Source organism: Miniopterus schreibersii, assembly GCF_964146895.1.
Source record: "Miniopterus schreibersii genome assembly, chromosome: 5".
Classification (NCBI taxonomy): domain Eukaryota; kingdom Metazoa; phylum Chordata; class Mammalia; order Chiroptera; family Miniopteridae; genus Miniopterus; species Miniopterus schreibersii.
This window is the reverse complement of record NC_138106.1, coordinates 35,647,816-35,666,124: the sequence shown is the minus strand read 5'-3', so window position 1 is coordinate 35,666,124 and position 18,309 is coordinate 35,647,816. Positions and strand designations below refer to the sequence as shown.

General features: G+C 37.3%; 1 protein-coding gene across 6 annotated transcripts in view; it reads right to left on the bottom strand.

Moving 5' to 3' along the window:
* Window positions 1-282: 282 nt before the first annotated feature.
* The window catches only part of KLHL24 (kelch like family member 24), a 43,114-nt gene continuing 25,087 nt past the window's right edge, over window positions 283-18,309 (bottom strand). For 5 of the 6 annotated variants that reach the window (XM_081138706.1, XM_081138705.1, XM_081138707.1 and 2 more), the window contains 2 exons: window positions 17,417-17,605; window positions 6,583-11,558 (listed from right to left, as the gene is read on the bottom strand). In XM_081138706.1, coding sequence (XP_080994832.1) covers window positions 11,358-11,558; window positions 17,417-17,605 — 390 coding nt within the window. In that variant the 3' untranslated portion in view covers window positions 6,583-11,357. Of the gene's footprint in view, window positions 434-6,582; window positions 11,559-17,416; window positions 17,606-18,309 lie in introns of those variants that run through there. The other variant, XM_081138710.1, reaches the window with a different exon arrangement.

The following is an 18,309-nucleotide window of genomic DNA, read 5'->3' as shown; positions in this document are numbered from 1 at the left end:
TCAGATTCACCAATGTAAGTAAACAGAGGCTTTTAACTGGGATGAACAATCTTCTATAAATTGACCTTGGCAGTAAGACATACCACGTGTGTAATAACTTTTATTCTCCAAACATCTCCAAACTCATACTTTGTATGGCCATTATGTTTCTCCTTCTGTGCTTGTAAAATGCCTTATTTTCATACATTCAGAGTAAACCCATCCAGGTTTGGTGTTCCCCAGCCGAGCAGCAATAATGTAAGAACAGTCATAAATGTGTCTGGAGAAGAATTGTTCTCATTAGAAAAGGAACAAAAGGAGGGGAAACTTTTGATCAGGGAATTTTCCCTGCTGCTTATATTCTATTCATTGTAGATAAAGACCAAGTGGAGAATTTGAGTTGAGTTTCTGTATAGAATGACTTTAGGTCTTCATGGCCCCGAATGCAGGCAGTCTGTTTTAAAGTAAAAAAAAAACAAAACAAATAATAATAAGGGGTATGATAGCTGGAAAACTTTTTTATTTTTTACCCTTAATTGTAAACTGCATGTACATTGTTGACATTTATATTTTGTATAAAGGATTTATTTATTTGTAATTATTTTTAATTGATTTTTAGAGAGAGGAAGGGAGAGAAAGAGAAACATCAATCTGCCTTTCGTTGCACTCATTGGTTGACTCCTGCATGTGCTCCAACTGGGATCAAACCTGCAACCCTGGCACATGGGGATGGCACTCCAACCACCTGAGCTACCCAGCTAGGGCTAAAGGATTTATTTCTGCAACAACATAGTGATAAGAAGCTGTGCCTCTCCTCTCCTGCTTTCGTTACCCCATATTTCTTCTTACAACTTTCCTTTTAGACATGGCATACGCAGCAGTTTGGCAGACTTCACATCATTCCCAACCCTTCCTCCCCGCCTTCTATAGAAACTGGAAAGTAAACACTCAATTTCCTACCCTCCCTTGTAGCCAGGAGTGACCATGTGGCTCAGTTCTAGCCAAGAAAAGAAAACCTCAAGTTCAGTGAATAAAAAGAGAGACTCCCAGTGAAGGTGGAGGGTGGTAGCCAGTCCTGCCTTTGTCCCTCTGTCCCCTTCTTCCTACCTTGAGTTTGGATGTGATGCCTGAAGTTCAGCAGCCATCCTGCAGCCATCCTTCGACCATGAGATTACGAGGGAACATGTTAAGAATGGTGGGGCAGGAAGGAAGTAGGAGCCTGGGTCTTTAAAGACAGTATCGAGCCTTGGGACCAGGCCTAGACTGCCAGCTCGCTGTGTAAGAAAAATATCATTCATTTGTTTAAGTAACTTGCGTTCAGGCTTTCTGTTATTTGCAGACAAGTACGTTCCTGTATGACACAGGAGATTTCTTCCGTGTGTCTCTTTCCTTAATTTCCTCAACTCCTCTGAGAGTTCTTTCTCAGTCTCTGTTCCAGGCTCCTCTTTCTCTGCCTATGCCCAAAGACTGAAGTTTCTATGTCCTCTGTCCTTGGTTTGCTCTCATTTCTTGAATAATTTTCTCCTTGTACACAGCTTTGACTGTCCTTATATACCAATGAGTTCCAAATCTAGACTATTAAATTTGGACCTCCATCCTGAATCTGGACCATTATTTTCAAGTGCTTTTAAGTCATTTCCCCTTGTATTGCTCTGAAGCAAATTCAGCCAATCCACCATTAAACCCATATTTTTCACTTAAAGCTTACTTTTCCTCCTTTCTTACATATTTTGGTTAGCAGTTTCACCTTGCACTCAGTTATCTGAGGGGATCAAGCCCACAACCTGGGCATGTGCCCTGACTGGGAATCAAACCATGATCTCCTGGATCCTAGGTTGATGCTCAACTGCTGAGCCACGCCGATACAATAAAGTTTAAAAAAATAAAAAATAAAAAGATTGGATAGCAATCCCTTAGGATGTCCACATAGGATAACAAGAGAGGCAGTAGCTGTGAACCAAACCAGGAATCACTAAAGGACTTTGGAGGCTTTATAATTCCTCCCTTTTTCCCAACATACCTCTTCTTCCCATAGTGATATCAGTCAAATAAATATTCATTACCTACTCTGTGCCAGGCATTTTGCCAGGGCTGGGGATAGAGTTAGGATAAAAAGGCAGACTTGGTCCTTGCCCTCAAGGAATGAAAAATAAATCCATTTGGGGAATCAGGAGAGGCTTCATAGATAAGGTAGCATATGAGCTGGACCAGAAGCAAGGAAAGGGTTGCTACTGAACCTAAATTTAGACAGAAACCCAAAACCTAATGATGAGGTCAAGGAAAGTCACTATCAGTTATGTAAGATGACAGGAAATAATTAAAAATAAGATTTAACAAATATTGATGAGACTTTTCAGTTCTAGGCAAATTCGAAATAGGCCATTTGTCATTGGCACTTTACTTTCTAGCCATTTTCTGTCTCCTTTCCCTCTCCAGTGACCTTGAGCTTTCCAAAACTATCCACTAAGGCATCTTACCCCAGCTGATCCTTTCCCCTGAACTGGATTCTGGGCTAGAGATTCTTGGACCTCACCTGACTTTGAAGAGTCCATAATCTGGGAGAGGGAGGTAAAGAGTCAAGCAAACAGAAAAGACGGCTGACAGAGGTATATGAAGTGGGTAATGGGAGTACATAAGAGTTTATCTAACTCAAACGGGTGGAAAGAGGATGTTTACAAAAGCTGCCCTGAGGAAAGGAATCCTAGCTCTCTCAGAGACTGTGGGAGACAGCTAGAGGCCAGGAATTCCTTGCAGAAGGAAGCCAAGGCACAGAGATGGGTAAGCCCATGAAGCACTCCTCCCCATCCCCTACCCACTCAAGGTTTGGGGAATTTCATATTGTATTTATTTTGGCAAGAAGCAAAGCCTTCCTCTTCCTAAAAAATTCAGATTTCTCTCCCTGACCCTTAGCAGCCAGTCAGATATATGAACTAGAGTGTCAATCAATTGATTTGTTTCCACCAGGGATTTCAATCAAGGAGTAAACAAGGTAAAGATAAATTCATTGGTAGTTATGGTGGATGGACATGGATGTCCTATCCAGATTATTTCTGCTTAAAGATCATTGTTGTGTGTATCAAGTGTCTTGACTTATTTAGGAGTCATCAAATACAGTCATAACTGGAGCCATGGAAGCGGATAAAGTTACCCAGGATAATTATCTGCAGGGTAAGAAGAAAGCCTGATGACTGCGGATTTAGGAATGAGGAAGAGCCCATAAAAGGGAAGTGAAAGGAAAAGTGTGATGATAGCCAAGATAGGAAAAATATAATCAAGAGTATCAAAATTTGGAGGGAGATAAGATAAGAATTTGGGATTTAACAACAGAGATGTAACTGGTGCTCTTGGAAAGGGTGATTTCTGTAGCAGTGTAAGTGTGTGAGCCAGACTGCAGTGTATTAAGAAGTGAGGCAAAAGAGAGACCTTTTAAAAAGTGGGTGGAGTTAGAAGGAAACCTAGGGCACAGAAAGTATTTTAAAGATGGGAGAGGCAATGGGAAAACGTTCATAGAGCGAGGCTGACAATCAGAGAGGGAGACAGAGGGAAGTCCCTAAGATGCCAAATGAGGGGGATTTAGAGTTTAGATGGAGAAGGGGCACCTAAGTCATGGAGAGAGAGGATCGGAAATAAGTACAGGAGGACAAGATGTTGAGAGAGTTTCTACCTCATGTCCTTTAAGTCTTTGAAGGAGAAGGCAAGATCCACTGCTGAAAACAAAAGACAGAGGAGTGCTCCAGGGGCATGATGCGTGAGCTGTTATGGAGAAAGGGAAAAGGAGAGTAGATACACGTTGAAGGTTTGCCAAGAATATCTTGCCCTATTGAGGCTGGAGATCACAAAAATTTTGATGTATCAATTTACAGCTAATTGCTTTTCTCTACCAGTGCTCAACAGCTTGGGAGTAAGAGCAGAGGCGGCCAACAGTTGGGCTGAGACACATGTCAGCAGCAGGAGAGTAAATGAAATGAGAGATCGAAAGGGTGAGGAAGTTTTGCCTGCTGGTGAGGGTGGTTGGAATATTAGAATTATGGAATGTAGGCTGGAAGGGATATTGGGTTATCCAGGGGCCTGTATAAAGAGATGTTAGATTGGAGATCTGGATAAGATCACAAGGAAAATCATGGAATGAGAGATGGAAGGGAAGGAAGGCTGTGGCAAAAGACAGAAAGGCGCTAGAGTTTGAGGTTTCATAGGAAGAGCAATTCAAGGCTTTGCCTTGTGTGTTATTGGAGTGAACTGGGGTGAAAGTTTGTTGACTGAAGGTCAAAATAATAGGAGGCTAGAGCAAAGGGATGAGTCCTATATGCTAAAATGACACAGAATAATGGCAGAAATTGTAATTTGGAACCAGCTCAAAATGGTTCTATCCTGTTTAATGAGATACTGAGTTGCATCTCAGAGTCAGCAGACCAACACTGTAAGTCCTGCAGCCAGGGCATACACAGACAAGAGAACTTTGACCTCCAGCTGAACTTTGACGCAAAGTTTCATGCGTCCTTCCCCCCAGCCCCCTTTGGAATCAAAGGACCAGGACATAACCAGAACTTGACCACCAGAACCCTTTTGGAAGCCAAGGGTCTGTTGTCCAGGAAAATCCAGTGTTAACACCCCTTTACCATAAATAGCCAAGTTCCAAGGCCCTCCAATTAAAACTTGCCCCCCAGCACTTCTGCATACCCGTTCCCCCAATCGTTTAAAAACCCTTAACCTAGTCCAGTGAGCAAGATGGATCTGAGGCACCACTAAATCTCCCTTCTTCTTGGCTGGTCTCCTTCAATAAACCTTTCTTTACTCCAAACCCTGATGTTTTGAGTTTTGGCATTTTGAAGTGCTGAGTCAGATGTTAAATTTGCTAATAAACACTGTGAATGGTAGGAATTAGGAAACCACAAGTTGACAGGTGGAAAAGGCAACAAACTGAGAAATTAGTGTAATGTGCTTTCCAGGTCTTAGCAAGCAGCCCTTCCCTGTTGTATGTATTTCCTCACTTGACAGAAAGATTGATGTATTAATTCCACAGCACCTTGCCCACTGCTTAGCAACAATTGGAAAGAGACCACAAAATCTCTTTACTCTAAAAGGGGTGATTCTTTATTCTCATTTACACAGTTCTTAGTGCCTGGAATGCCCAGAACTTCCTGTCACACTACATAGAATTTTCTGTTCACAGGTCTGCTTCTCCTGTCAGTCTATGAGCACAGGGACTGTCACATTCGTTATTGCAAACCCATTGGGAAACATTCTACCTGATCCCATTAAGAGTTCCCATGTTTGCCAAATGAATGAATGAATGAAATACTTAAGCTGTTAATGACTATAATCCTGATTAAGCACCAGTACCAAGTACTGAGCTAAGTGCATTCACATTTTAATTTTATCCTCACAACAAGCCTAAGTGGGAAGAGGGAAAACTGAAGCTCAGAAAGGCTAACTATATTTTAAAAAAAAGTTTTTAGAGAGGAAGGGAGGAGAGAGAGAAACACTGATTGGCTGCCTCCTCACGTCATCCCCTCCTGGGGACAGAGCCCACAGCCTGAGGATGTGCCCTGACCAGGAACTGAACCGGCAACCTTTCGGTGCGCGGGACCACGTTCAACCAAGCGAGCCGTATCAGCCAGGGCAGAAAGGTTAAATATCTTGACCAAAGACATACAGGTAGTAAATGTTAAAGTTGGCACTTGAACACAGTTGAGTTCAAAACCCATTTTCTTTTTTTAAAATTTATTTATTGATTTTAGAGAGAGAGGGAGGGAGAAACAGAAACATTGATTTGTTGCTCTACCCAGCCATGCACTCATTGGCTGACTCTTGTATTCGCCCTGACCGGGAACGGAACCTGCAGTCTTTGAGCATCAGGATAATGCTCTAACCAACTGAGCCAGCTGGCCAGGGCAAAACCTATTTTCACATTATGTTGCCACTAAGCCTAGTCTAAGTGTAACTAGGACTTTTTAGAAAGCTGGGTTTAGCCTGGCCGGTGTGGCTCTGTTGGTTAGCATTGTCTTGTGCATTGAGAAGTCACCTGTTTGATCCCAGGTCAGGGTGCATGCCCGGCTTGTGGGCTCAATCCCCAGTAGGGGTTGTATGAGGTTGATGCTCTAACTAACTGAGCTACCTGGCCAGGGCGAGTATAAGTGATTTTTAAAAGAGAATTAAAAAAAAAATTTAGTGTGTTTTTATTGATTTCAGAGAGGAAGGGAGAGGGAGAGATAGAAACATTAATGACGAGAGTCACTGATCAGCTGCCTCCTGCATGCCCCCTACTGGGGATTGAGCCCGAAACCCAGGCATGTGCCCTGACCGGAAATTGAACGGACGGTGACCTCCTGGTTCACAGACAGACGCTCAAACACTGAGCAACACCAGCCGGGCTAAAAGAGAATATTAAAAGTTCAAGAGGCTCTTATTCTTTACCTACTGTCCATGGTTTTCCAAGTATAAGCAATTCTTCTAGTTACTTTAGGAACATACCAGTAAATCACACATGTATTAATATGTGTTTTCCCCATCCCATTTCCCCACAATCACTTGGATATATTTCAAATAAAAAATAGTAACAAATTTTTGGTAAACAAAATTTAATACAACCATACAGTCAAGTAATAATGGTTAAAAGACATTTTATTAGATACAACTTTTAAAAAATACTATGCACAAAGTATATTTAAACAGAACATGTAAGTATTAATGTGCTACAATTGAATTGAGAACAAAGAAATACAAAGCCTTTTTTTTCTCTTTCCACTGTGAAGACTCTAGAGCCTCTAACTGAAGGCAAATGGCATTTGTCTGCCATAGGTCTGTACAAGTTCTAAAGCATATTATACTTTTGTTCAACTCTGTAATTGTGTTGTCTCAGATAGCTCCAGAAACTCTCAACAAAAATTTAAATAAAGAAACCATGGGAGGGGTGATGGGAAAGGGAAGAGTAAGAACTTTTCCAAGAAAGTTAACTGAAAAAATCAGTAGAGGGGAAAAAAAAAAGTACATAATGGAATAAAAATAAGATTTAGTTTTTTGACATTAGATGTAGATATTGTAAAGGATGTTTACAAGGGCTTATTAATCAATGTAAGATGGATGTTTTTTCTAAATATCTTAAAAAGCACCTTGGTGTCAAAACAACAACAAAAAACCCCAAACAAACCAAAAAATATAATAATAAAACTCCAAACACCCAACAACCTTTCTTAGCATTCTCATTCGGCCAAGCAACCGCAGTTGGTGCTAATTAAAAAATTTAAGAAGGGCTGAAATGAAAACAATTTTTAAGAGATTTATTCATTCTATAGGAAACAAATATGAAACTTTTCTAAGCTTTATTTAGATTGAAAAAAAGGTGAAATAGCACTGGAGAACTTAAGGCACAAATTCAGATGCAGTTATTTTTAAAACAGTAAAATTCTTTTCTTTGGAACAATATGTAAAATAAGTTACGACTACTGCTGTTTTAAAAAAATTATTTATGATGAACATCTTTAGCACTAAGTAAATTTAATATCTAGGCAATCACACATATGTAAAACATTCATATAAAACATTTAAAAATGTTTGAAGTACGTTGAAAATGTCTCTGGAGTTCTCAATTCACACTCCTGGCTCAAGTGGTTTCTGGTGCCTAGCATTAGATCTGACAGTAAGTACAGCTAGCTAGTCAAACCTACTGCCTTAAAGGTCAACCAAATTGCCCCAATCTGGTTACATGATATGGTGAATATATTTACTTAACTAAAAAGAATAATGGGGTGAGGTGATGTAAACCTGGCTTTCAATATAATGCACAAGTTCTAATAAGGCCAAAATTATGTTGAGGTTAACTGGTGTCTTGAGTTTACTAAAATAAAGGCAGTCCATAGGAAGCCTTTAATAGACATTATCACGTGGCACCACATAAATAGCAATCTTTCCTCTTTGAAAATACAGTCTGGAGTAGATGTCTTTTCCACATATATATCTCAAGACACAACAGGCACACACAAACAACTCGACCCCTCTCTTTTCATGTATGGGTTCTCACAGCAAGTAAAAAAAAAAAATCTATTGCCATATCCAGACAACAGGAAAAAAAACAAAACACACCTGGTTTGCATACTGACAAAAGTAATATAATTGAACCTTTGTCTTTCCTGAGTTTCAAAAAGAGTATTTGACAGTAGAGATAATAAACAATCCATATTCACTAAGAGAAAATGTGTATCAGTCCGCGAAACATTTTCATCTTCCCAAATATAAAAGAATGAATGTTCAACCCCTGCCATGTGTGAAGCCCCTTGACCCAATTCAATTTACTCCAGAATCATGAACTGAAGGTTATTTAGTTATGGCACTTTAAACTCCCAAATAAGAAAAATGATAACTTAATACCCTCCCTGAGTATTTACATCATTTTTCTTAACACCTGGTTTAAATGGAGTGAATACCTACATTTCAGTCATCTAGGGGGAAAAAAGTTTACTTAAAATCCAATAGGCTGCCATTTCATTCGAGTGTGGTCAAGTTAGTGGGAAGAGTGGGGTAGGAAAGGAAGGTCTCCTGTGGTAAAAACCAGACCACTCTGTCATTTACTCTCATCTAAGAACACACGGGAGAGGATTCAATTTCATGAGAAAATAAACTACTTTTCTATTGATCCACAAAACATGTCCTTCAATCCCTTTCCCACTGAGTGGGTTTGGCAAACGCATCTCCACCGCCAATTTATTCTCTGACCTTGTAAAACCATATGTATTATATAGATTCTGACTGTATACAAGTCATCATGCTAATGCTCATCATGTACTTTCAGATGTAAAAAAGTGTTCTAGAAATGCCCAAATAAAAAATCTTCTGAAATCGAACTTAAGAAGGTCAGTTAATTTTTAACTTATGTGCTTTTATTCTGATCATTACAAACTGATACAAATCTTGGTGTTTGTTTATATGTGTGTACATGACCATACTATCTACTATCTACATACATACACATATATATACATATACATTAACTCAAAGGCTTATAGGAGCATTACCTATCCAAAGAAAATCTGTCAGCTATGTGATGACAGTATGAAAATAATCTGACCAATTTGGCTGACATATCCATTTTGATATACTTATTATATCCTAAAATTCTTTTCTGTTTTATCAATGGTAACACCATTATTTACCAAGAATCAGTAAAGGAAGATAAGTAATTAAAGGATATTAAAATATCATTTGGGTAACTTTAAAAATAGTTTTTTAATTTTCTAGTATTCAAACTAAGTTCTTGGTGACCTACTTAATTGATGTAGTTTTAAATTATGTAGAGAAAAAAAATTAAACAATATTGGTATGAGGTCTATGTTTAAACATATTCTGTTCTATTGAACTGCATTTCAAATTACTACAGTGAACATATGGATATTAAAAATAAATGAATAACACAGTACAATAGTTAATCTACTTTTACAACAGACAAAAGTACCAAAATACAAGTTACCTTGAGAAAATATTTTTTTATGTGAAATGTCTGTATCTATGAATGGGTATGATCTTATAAATAAACATGAAGTAACAAGTATCCTCTATAATCCTCAGCATTTACACTTTTCTCATACATTATCTCATCTACTGAAAGAATTTCTGAACTAAATAGGTTCCACTATCTACACAAAGGGTGTAATGTAAAAGTTGATGTTTACTCAAAAATTAAAACAAGTATCCTAATAGTACATACAACTGTCTTTCAATTAAAATGACAGAAAATTGTTTTCTGAACTGCTCTGATAATTATCACAAGGTATATATCATTAAAAATTATGATTTGAAAAGTAAAAATTCCCTAAAAGTTTAAAAGTTTTTTAGCGTTTTCCTCAGAATTCAGATTCCAGCTAAGCATTTAAGTTGATGCCATATAGTTTATTTGAAATCTCTGTTATTCTAGGACAAAAAAATAGTTTACTGCTGTTATTTATTACTATCTTGGTTTTAACCGAAATGTGGTAACACTTCAATCACATATTTGCATCATCTCTCCTATGACAAGGAGCATATTAATTATAATGTAAGATGACAACAGTGGCTGGAAAGTTGAAACATAGCAGGCTACCTGGAACATCCCTAAAATGTAAATTATATCAATACACCCAGAAATGACAATAGTCACTTATGCTGTAGTTCCTGCTACTCCATTTGCCTTAGAAAGAAATTTTAAATTCATCTATGAAAACTCATAAGCTTTATAAATTGGAGTTGAAAAACCTACACAAGGGCAATCTGTTGTATAGAAGCTTGAGAATGTTGACCAATAGTTTACACAATTGTACCAAGTGAAAGATTTCTCTTAGAAGACTGCAACTATTGCCATTAGTTTATTCAGACAGTTAATTTTAAAAGAAAAATGGACCCACTGAGCTAGGTGGTCCCTGGTTTACCCTTTAAAGGCAACTTAACAGTAGAGACTCCCAGGACTTTTAGCTGTTCACATGAAAGTAGGATAACCAGGGAGGAGGTCCTCACCCAAAGCACCATATTAATGAGGTCAAACCCTACTGAGCTAGGGAGAAAATCTGTCCCTGCTTTTCACAAGATAATATTGCAAAATGGATTTCAACTCCTTTGCCAGGTTCACAAGAAGGTACTTCCTTAGAGGCTTTAGAGATGATACGTAAATACTTTGAGAGCCACAGTGAGTCATTTTCCCTTCAATGGATCCTAAATAATTTTTTCTTAGGAATTAACCTGTCATTTTAATGGCATCTGCTTTTCTATCTCCAACCCAACCTCCTCTCAAAAATATGTTTAATATAAGACAGCAATTCTAAGCATGAAGTAATAATTCAGTATTTTACTCAAATTGCTGTCATATTTTGATCAATTACAGAAAAAAACACCTTTGAATAAAATTAATCAGTTTGTATATATTTTTAGTGACACAGATTTTTAAAACTGATTTTTCCTTCTTAGAATGTGTTCTAAGCATTATGTGATTCAACCTAAATGAAGCCTGAAGTTGTGCAATTTTCTATCTCTATATATGACAAAATAAGGAATATACAGTCTTGCAGATAAACATATATAAATGAAGAGACCATTTACAAACGCCTAAAAGGTATACAGACAGACATTATTTCCTATTCCACATAGGTTTCTCACAAATATTTACAAAGGTACATTTTCAAAGCCCAAGCAATACCACTATTACCTTCAACAACAACCCAAACCCCGTTTGTTTTCCAATTATAGGAAAGGCTTTATTACAGTTTGAAAGATTGATTTTTTGGGGAGAAAGGCACCACAATTATTATTTTTACTTCTTGTGCATATGGCACAAAGGAGATAGGCCAAGTTCCCACTCTGGAGCTTTTAAAACCTCTCATCTTGGATCGGTGTGGATTCTTGGGTGAAGTATCCTGGCTTTAGAGCTTAAAGCATTTCTCATTGTATCTATGGATAGTCACACAGCCATGATAGGACACTGGCCTGGGCATTGCAGCTACCCCTGTGATGATGCTTGTTGCAGGATCATAACAGAGAATAGTGTCTGTGGCTTCTCCATTTTCCCGTCTTCCACCCAGGATATATATTTTACCATTACACACAGACATACCACAGTTTTCCTGTTTTACCAAATACATAAAAAAAAAAAAAAAAAAAAATTAACTGTTGAAGCTAAGAGATTTGGTAGCAAGCTGAAAAGTAAAAATAAGACATGCTTTAACACAGTCAATAAAAGGAAACATAAAATAAGCTCCCTTTTGCCTAACGCCTGCTCTGTGTGGAAGTGCTAATTTTGCATGGGGAAATGAGTGTTAAGATAGAATATACGTTGGTATTTGAAGAGCTCGGTTTCTTCTCCTATTACAGGAAGGTTCTTACTATAGAAAGTGGCTATAATATGATCAAAATTTAGGACCATTAGTCACTATATGGAATTACCCACAAGTTAAATGAATCACAGAAAGAATTATAATCGAACTAACAAAGCACTGCTATAAGAGGACTTGGCTGGGACAGAAATTCCCCAAGTAACATTTTACAGTTAATTTTCCTCATAATGGGATTCTTACTTAGCTAAATTGTACTCTTCTCTGTTAATAACATAATTATTATATAACACAAATATTCTTGCAAAGATGAAGTGATTCTTCAAAGAAAGAAATCACACTAAAATTGTCTCACTATTGCATGGAACTGGTTACGCTATAGGTCGAATATTCTTCTGTTTACATTTTACTTTGAGAAAGCTATAGCATATTAGTATCCTGTTTCCATATAACCAACAATGTGATGGATTCTACCAATGAGAGCAATAAACATTTTTTACAAATTTTGCTCTTGTAGAAAAAAGTGAAATCTTGGTGGACTTACATAATAGAGGATAGTATCTTCAGGTCTAAAAGAATTAGTGATTACTTAAAAATGCCTATATTAGAGTTCATGTATACCCAGAATGACTTGGCTGATTATCATTAGTGAATCACAAACTTTTACCCAGAATATCTAACCCATGAATTGTACCAATTACGTGCCAAATTATAACATTTTTCATCTAAAGTACAATTCTATAAATTCTAAAAGTTCTCAATACAATAAAAACAACAACAACCTTAGTTTTCAGGTATAAGCTATCCCACACTATTAAACCTTATAGTCACTTTGATGATGATTCTTAAACTATATAGTTATAGAATCTTGTTATTAACAATTTCACATAATAATGCTCAGAATTAAACGAAGCAAGCAACCTTGAAAGAGTTATTCTTTTATATCAGGAAATTACTTGTACCAGATATAGAGTTTATGTTACTTTATAAGAATTACAAGAGTAATGGCAGCTAGTAAGAACAATAATTTATCAATACATGAAGTTATTTTTCAAGACTAAAATGAAACACAATCCTAATATAGTAAAAAAATACACCCATAACTTTCTCCTTAATCATTATTTTTTACAATGCTTAAGCTTAAATGCCAACAATAAAGAAAAATAATCAGATTTCTTTTCATTTATTATAAACTTTAATGGCATTTTAAATACCTGATATACTGAAGAAAGATAAAGGATGTTTCTGATGAAAATTAAAATGCAAAAATGTTTAGAATAGCAAGCTGTGGCTTTTAGAAATTATGCAAAGTCAAGAAGCATGAAAATGGGGGGACACAGAGAAAAAGGCTTGGTCCATTCAGACAGCAAAAAATAAAAGAGCTCATTTTTTCAGCTCTTTCATGTCATTCAGGATTTTAAGCATTTAAGAAAAACATAGCCTTGGGCTCAAATAACTGTCTACCCTGAAATTAGCTGATTTATCCTTTTTCATTGATGAGCATTAAAGGGAAGGCAAACATAGGTGGTTCAAAACGTGCCTGTCAATAATGTGTACATGATATACTTAGAAGTGCTAGAAGTAAGAATGGGCCAGGGAGAAAAGATAATCCAGTATTTTTTGCTTCAAGAGATTTGATATAGAATACTAGACCTGAGCTCAAATGATTTGTCTTTGTTATAACAGATTTAATATATTTCTGATATAAATGTTTTTTCCCCCCTGAAGTTTCTGGTCAATGTTATTCATTGTTTAATCAGAGGAAATGTGTCATGTGTATCCTGTTTTTTGTTTTTTTAAAATATGTCTTTATCGATTTTTTTTTAATCCTCACTTGAGGCTATTTTTTCCATTGATTTTTAGAGAGAGTGGATGGGAGGAGGGTGAGAGAGAGGGACAGAGAGGGAGAAAGAGGGAAAGGGGGGGAGGAAAGGAGGGGGAGAGGGAGAGGGAGAGAAAGGGAGAGAGGGGGAGGGAGGGGGAGGGGAGAGATAGAGAGAGAACATCGATGTGAGAGAGACATATGGATTGGCTGCCTCCTACATGTGCCCGACCGGCTGGGGATCAAACCTGCAACCCAGGTATGTGCCCTTGACAGGGAATCGAATCTATGACGCTCTTGTGCAAGGGCTGATGTTCTTCTAATCACTGAACAACACAGGCCAGGGCTGATTTTTTGTTTTTTAAGAGAGAGAAGAAGGGAGAGGGAGGGAAAAGAGAAAAAGAGAAACATCAAGCCCTAACCTGGTTATGTGCCCTGACTAGGAATTGAACCAGAGCATGGGATAATATTCAACCAACTGAGCCACATTGGCCAGGGCTATCCTATTGTTTTTTTCTCAATCATTTAGTTAAGAACATAATCATTATATGTCCTGCATTATGCTAGATGCTGGCAATTATCTTCCTAAGGTCTGTTATCATTTTACACAGTATAGTCAAGTCCTAAATGAACAGTAAGTCTTAGTATTTTATATATATACATATATATAAATATAAATAATACCTTTATTGTTTTCAGAGAGAGGGAAGGAGAGGGAGAGAGAGGGATAGAAACATCAATGATGAGAGGGTCACTGAGTAGCTGCCTCCTGTACACCCCCTAGTGAGGATCGAGCCCGAAACCCTGGCATGTGCCCTGACCAGGAATTGAACAGTGATCTCCTGGATCATAGGTCGATGCTCAACTGCTGAGCCATGCCAGCTGGATAAAAATGTATTATAATTTTAAATATTTACTGTAATACACCAATAAAAAATAGCTTTGATTTAAAAATTTAGAAACAAGTGTAAACAGTTGTTGCACGGGTGAGTGTGCCCATAATTTGAGTTCTTATGTGGTAGGGCATATTCTTACCTCTATAGAACTGGATTGTTCTTTCCAGAAGCCACTAGCTAGAGAAGTGTGACTTACTTTACTTAAATGTGATGTAAGAGGGATAGATTATATTTCCTCTGTATCATGAAGCTGAAGATCCTATTATGTTTCTTCATCAGTTGAGGCAATGTTACGCTGAATATATTACTAATTGGTGACTATACCTCATTGTCAACAACTTTAGTAAATTTATGTGATACTCAAACCCTACTGACTGTCCTTAGAGTCTATATCTATGTATCTTGAGGTAAGGTTGTCTTACAGCCCTGGATGGTGTGGCTGAGTTTGTTGGAATGTTGTCCTGTACACCAGAAGGTGGCAGGTTTGATTCCTGGTCAGGACACATACCCAGATTGTGGGTTTGATCCCAGATCAGGGAGTGTGTGGGAAGCAACTGATGGATGTTTCTCTTTCACACTGATTCTCTCGCTCCCTCCCTCTCTCTCTAAAATACCAATAAAAAGCATCCGATACTTAAAAAAGAAAAAAAAGATTGTCTTACAATTAGGTCCTCTGTTAGTTCACTCTCATTTGTTTACTTTATTTAATGAATATTTACTGAGCACCAATAAATGCAAGATATGTAAGAGATGAGTTAGAAATCAAGAAAGAAAAAAAGAAGAAGAGAGAGATCAATTCTGAACAGGATAACCTCCGTTTGTTTTAACTATGAAGAGCTCTGAAAAATGAGTGGAATTATAAGCAGAGAAGGCAGAAAAAGCATGAGGGGCTCAGGGAACAATATGAACCAAGGCAGGAACACATAAGATCTATATACTGAATGTAAGTAACAGATACGAATATCATTGGGCATAGTTGCAGAAAGTGAAGTTGAGAAGGCTAGCAGAGGTCAGCCAACAGAAGACCTAGAAGGAAGTGGGAAAACTTTGGACTTTATCCAGTAAGTTTCCAATCAGAGGAGAGACATAATTACATTTGTTGGAAAAATAACTGGTGGCAAAATGGGTTAGAGAAGCAACCTATTTTGAGAAAAATGAGAAAGGAACACTAGATTATTATTGTTTTAGTTTTGGTAGAAACTGATAAGAACTTGAACAAAAGCAAGAATAATAGGAATAGAAAATAATAGGAGAAACTCTGAGGACATAGAACTGATAGGCTAGATTGATTTAATATAAAAGAAAGTGAGGAAAACCTAAGAAATTAAGTTTCTAATTGTAAAATAATAGGGAATATATATATTTGTCTCTGGCCCCATGTTTCTGACATAGAGCTTCTAAATTCCTTGGAACTTCCTGGGTAATAGGAGTCTCTTTCATTTTAATGAGGTGACTCTTGGTGGGCTCCTGGATAGGGGCTGGTCACCAGAAAGACAAAGCCATGATTAGAAGGCTGGAACTTCCAGCCCCACCCTACATTCTCTGGAGAGGAGAGATGGGCTGGAAATTGAGTTAATAATTGATCATGTCTACATGATCCCCAACCTATGGGATTTGGAAAGTGTTCAGGTAGTTGAACGCATCTGTGTGCTGGGAGGGTGGCACATCTCAACTGCACAAGGAAAGAAAGAAGCTCCTGTGCTTGGGACCCTTCTGGACCTCACTCTATATACCTCATCACCTGGCTGTTCATCTGTATCCTTTATAACATCCCTTATACATAATAAACCGGGAAACAAATAAGTGTTTCCCTGAGTTCCGTGAGCTGTTCAAGCAAATTATCAAACCCGAGGAGGGTTGTGGGAACCTTGATTTATAGCTGGTAGGTCAGAAATACTGGGGTCAACCTAGTGGAAGTTAGCCCTTAACGTGTGGAATCTACTGCTTACTCTAGGTAGACAGTGTTAGAATGGAACTGAATTCTAAGACACCCAGACTATGAAGAAGTAACTGGTGTGGGAAAAATCCACATATCTGGGGTCAGAAGTATTTTGAGTGTAAGGGAGAAACAGTGTTTTTCCATTCGCTAGGTTTTTTGGAAACAGGAAAAGTAGGCTTGGGAAGAACACTCAGAATATATCAAACAAGCAGCTGGAAGTTCGAGTCCAGCACAGGAGAGAGGCTCTAATGGAGATAAAGATTTGCAGTCATCGGTATTGGGCAGTAGATGAGATCATTCAGGAATAGAGGATAAGCTGTGAAGAGGGCAGGGGAAAAAGGCTCAAGGAAAACTCATATGTAAAGGTTGGGTAGGAAAAAGGAGAGAGTATGAATGAGACTGGGAGATTATTAGTAATGACGTTTGGGAGTACAAGATCTCGAGAGTGGTAAAGGTAGAGATTTCTAGGATGAGAACCATCACCCATTTTGGTGGTAGGAGAAAGAGAATAGAGCCATGAATTGAAAGGCTGAAGGAAGGCCTTCTTTGGAAGCAGCGGTAGAGGGGGAGCAGGAAAATACAGGCCAGAGTGTGTGGATGAAGACCTAAGCAAAGCATTTTCTTTATAACAAATAAACAACAAACTAGCTTCTAACTACAGAAAGAAAAAACCAGTTTGGGAGCATTTCTTATCTTTTAAAATATTCAAGAGAGAGTGATAAAGACTAAAGTAGGATTCTGAAAAAGGTCAAGGGGAAAAAAAAATCAACAGCTCAAGTACAATAGCTACTTCACCATGGGATGATAAAAAGTTATTTCGATAGAACAATTCCTTGGAAGGAATTCAAAACAGGTGTACCATATGATCTATGTGGAGTTTTAAAAAGTTATAAAATAGTTCAAGTATGCATGAAATATTATAATAGTGGAATTGCTTTATATTCATAATTGTCCCTCCTAGATTCACTGTTCTCTTGAATTTTTATGTTATTACCTGACGGCTGAATGTATTCTGTACGTGCATCCAGTAATCTTCAACTGGATCATAACAGTATATTGCCTTGGTCAGTCCACCAGCAACATATATCAGGTTGTTTAAGGATACAGCTGTTATGCACCTCTTGGCAATTGGGATAGCTGCACGAAGTAGCCAAGAATTGGTTTCTGGATCATAAGATTGAACCTAATAATATATAGAAATATTTAATTAAAATTTCTAAACAAAAGTGTAGATTTGCTTAATAAAAAGCTTATCAACATATAGAAACATAATTAAAAATCAAATCCCATTAATTCACAGAATTAAGGGAGGTTAGCCTGACAGTCACTGTCTAAATTACGAAATTCTCAAAAGAAATGTAAATTTATTATTATCAAGCAGAATAAAGTAACAAACAGAGATTGCTTCTGGGGAGAATGGCTACCAAGTTTGCTTTACTTATTTCCATTAAAATTAAGTTTAGATTTTTTAAAAATTGTGTTATATAGCATTAATCTGAATATAATTTCTGTACACTTTTAGGTATACCTTTCTTCAAAAGAACACAAGTAAATCTCAATTCAGAATACTTTGGATTATCACAAATTCTGAATTAATGAACTTATTAGGTAACTTTCGACCACACTGTATAAAGTTAATTTAGAAAAAAAATTAATGGACAAAATTCAGTTAACTATTGTTAAACCAATTAGGCAATATATACTTGTTTCCAGAATAAACTTGGTCTTTCCAGAGATGTCAGGGAGACATAAATTCTTTTGTCCTAGGAGTTCAATGAAATGTAGCAACTTTGAACCATCCTTTATTTACATATATTACAGAGTTTTCCTTTCCTTATCTTTGTCCTAAAAATACTTTTAAAGTATGCAGAAAACAAGACAGTTGCA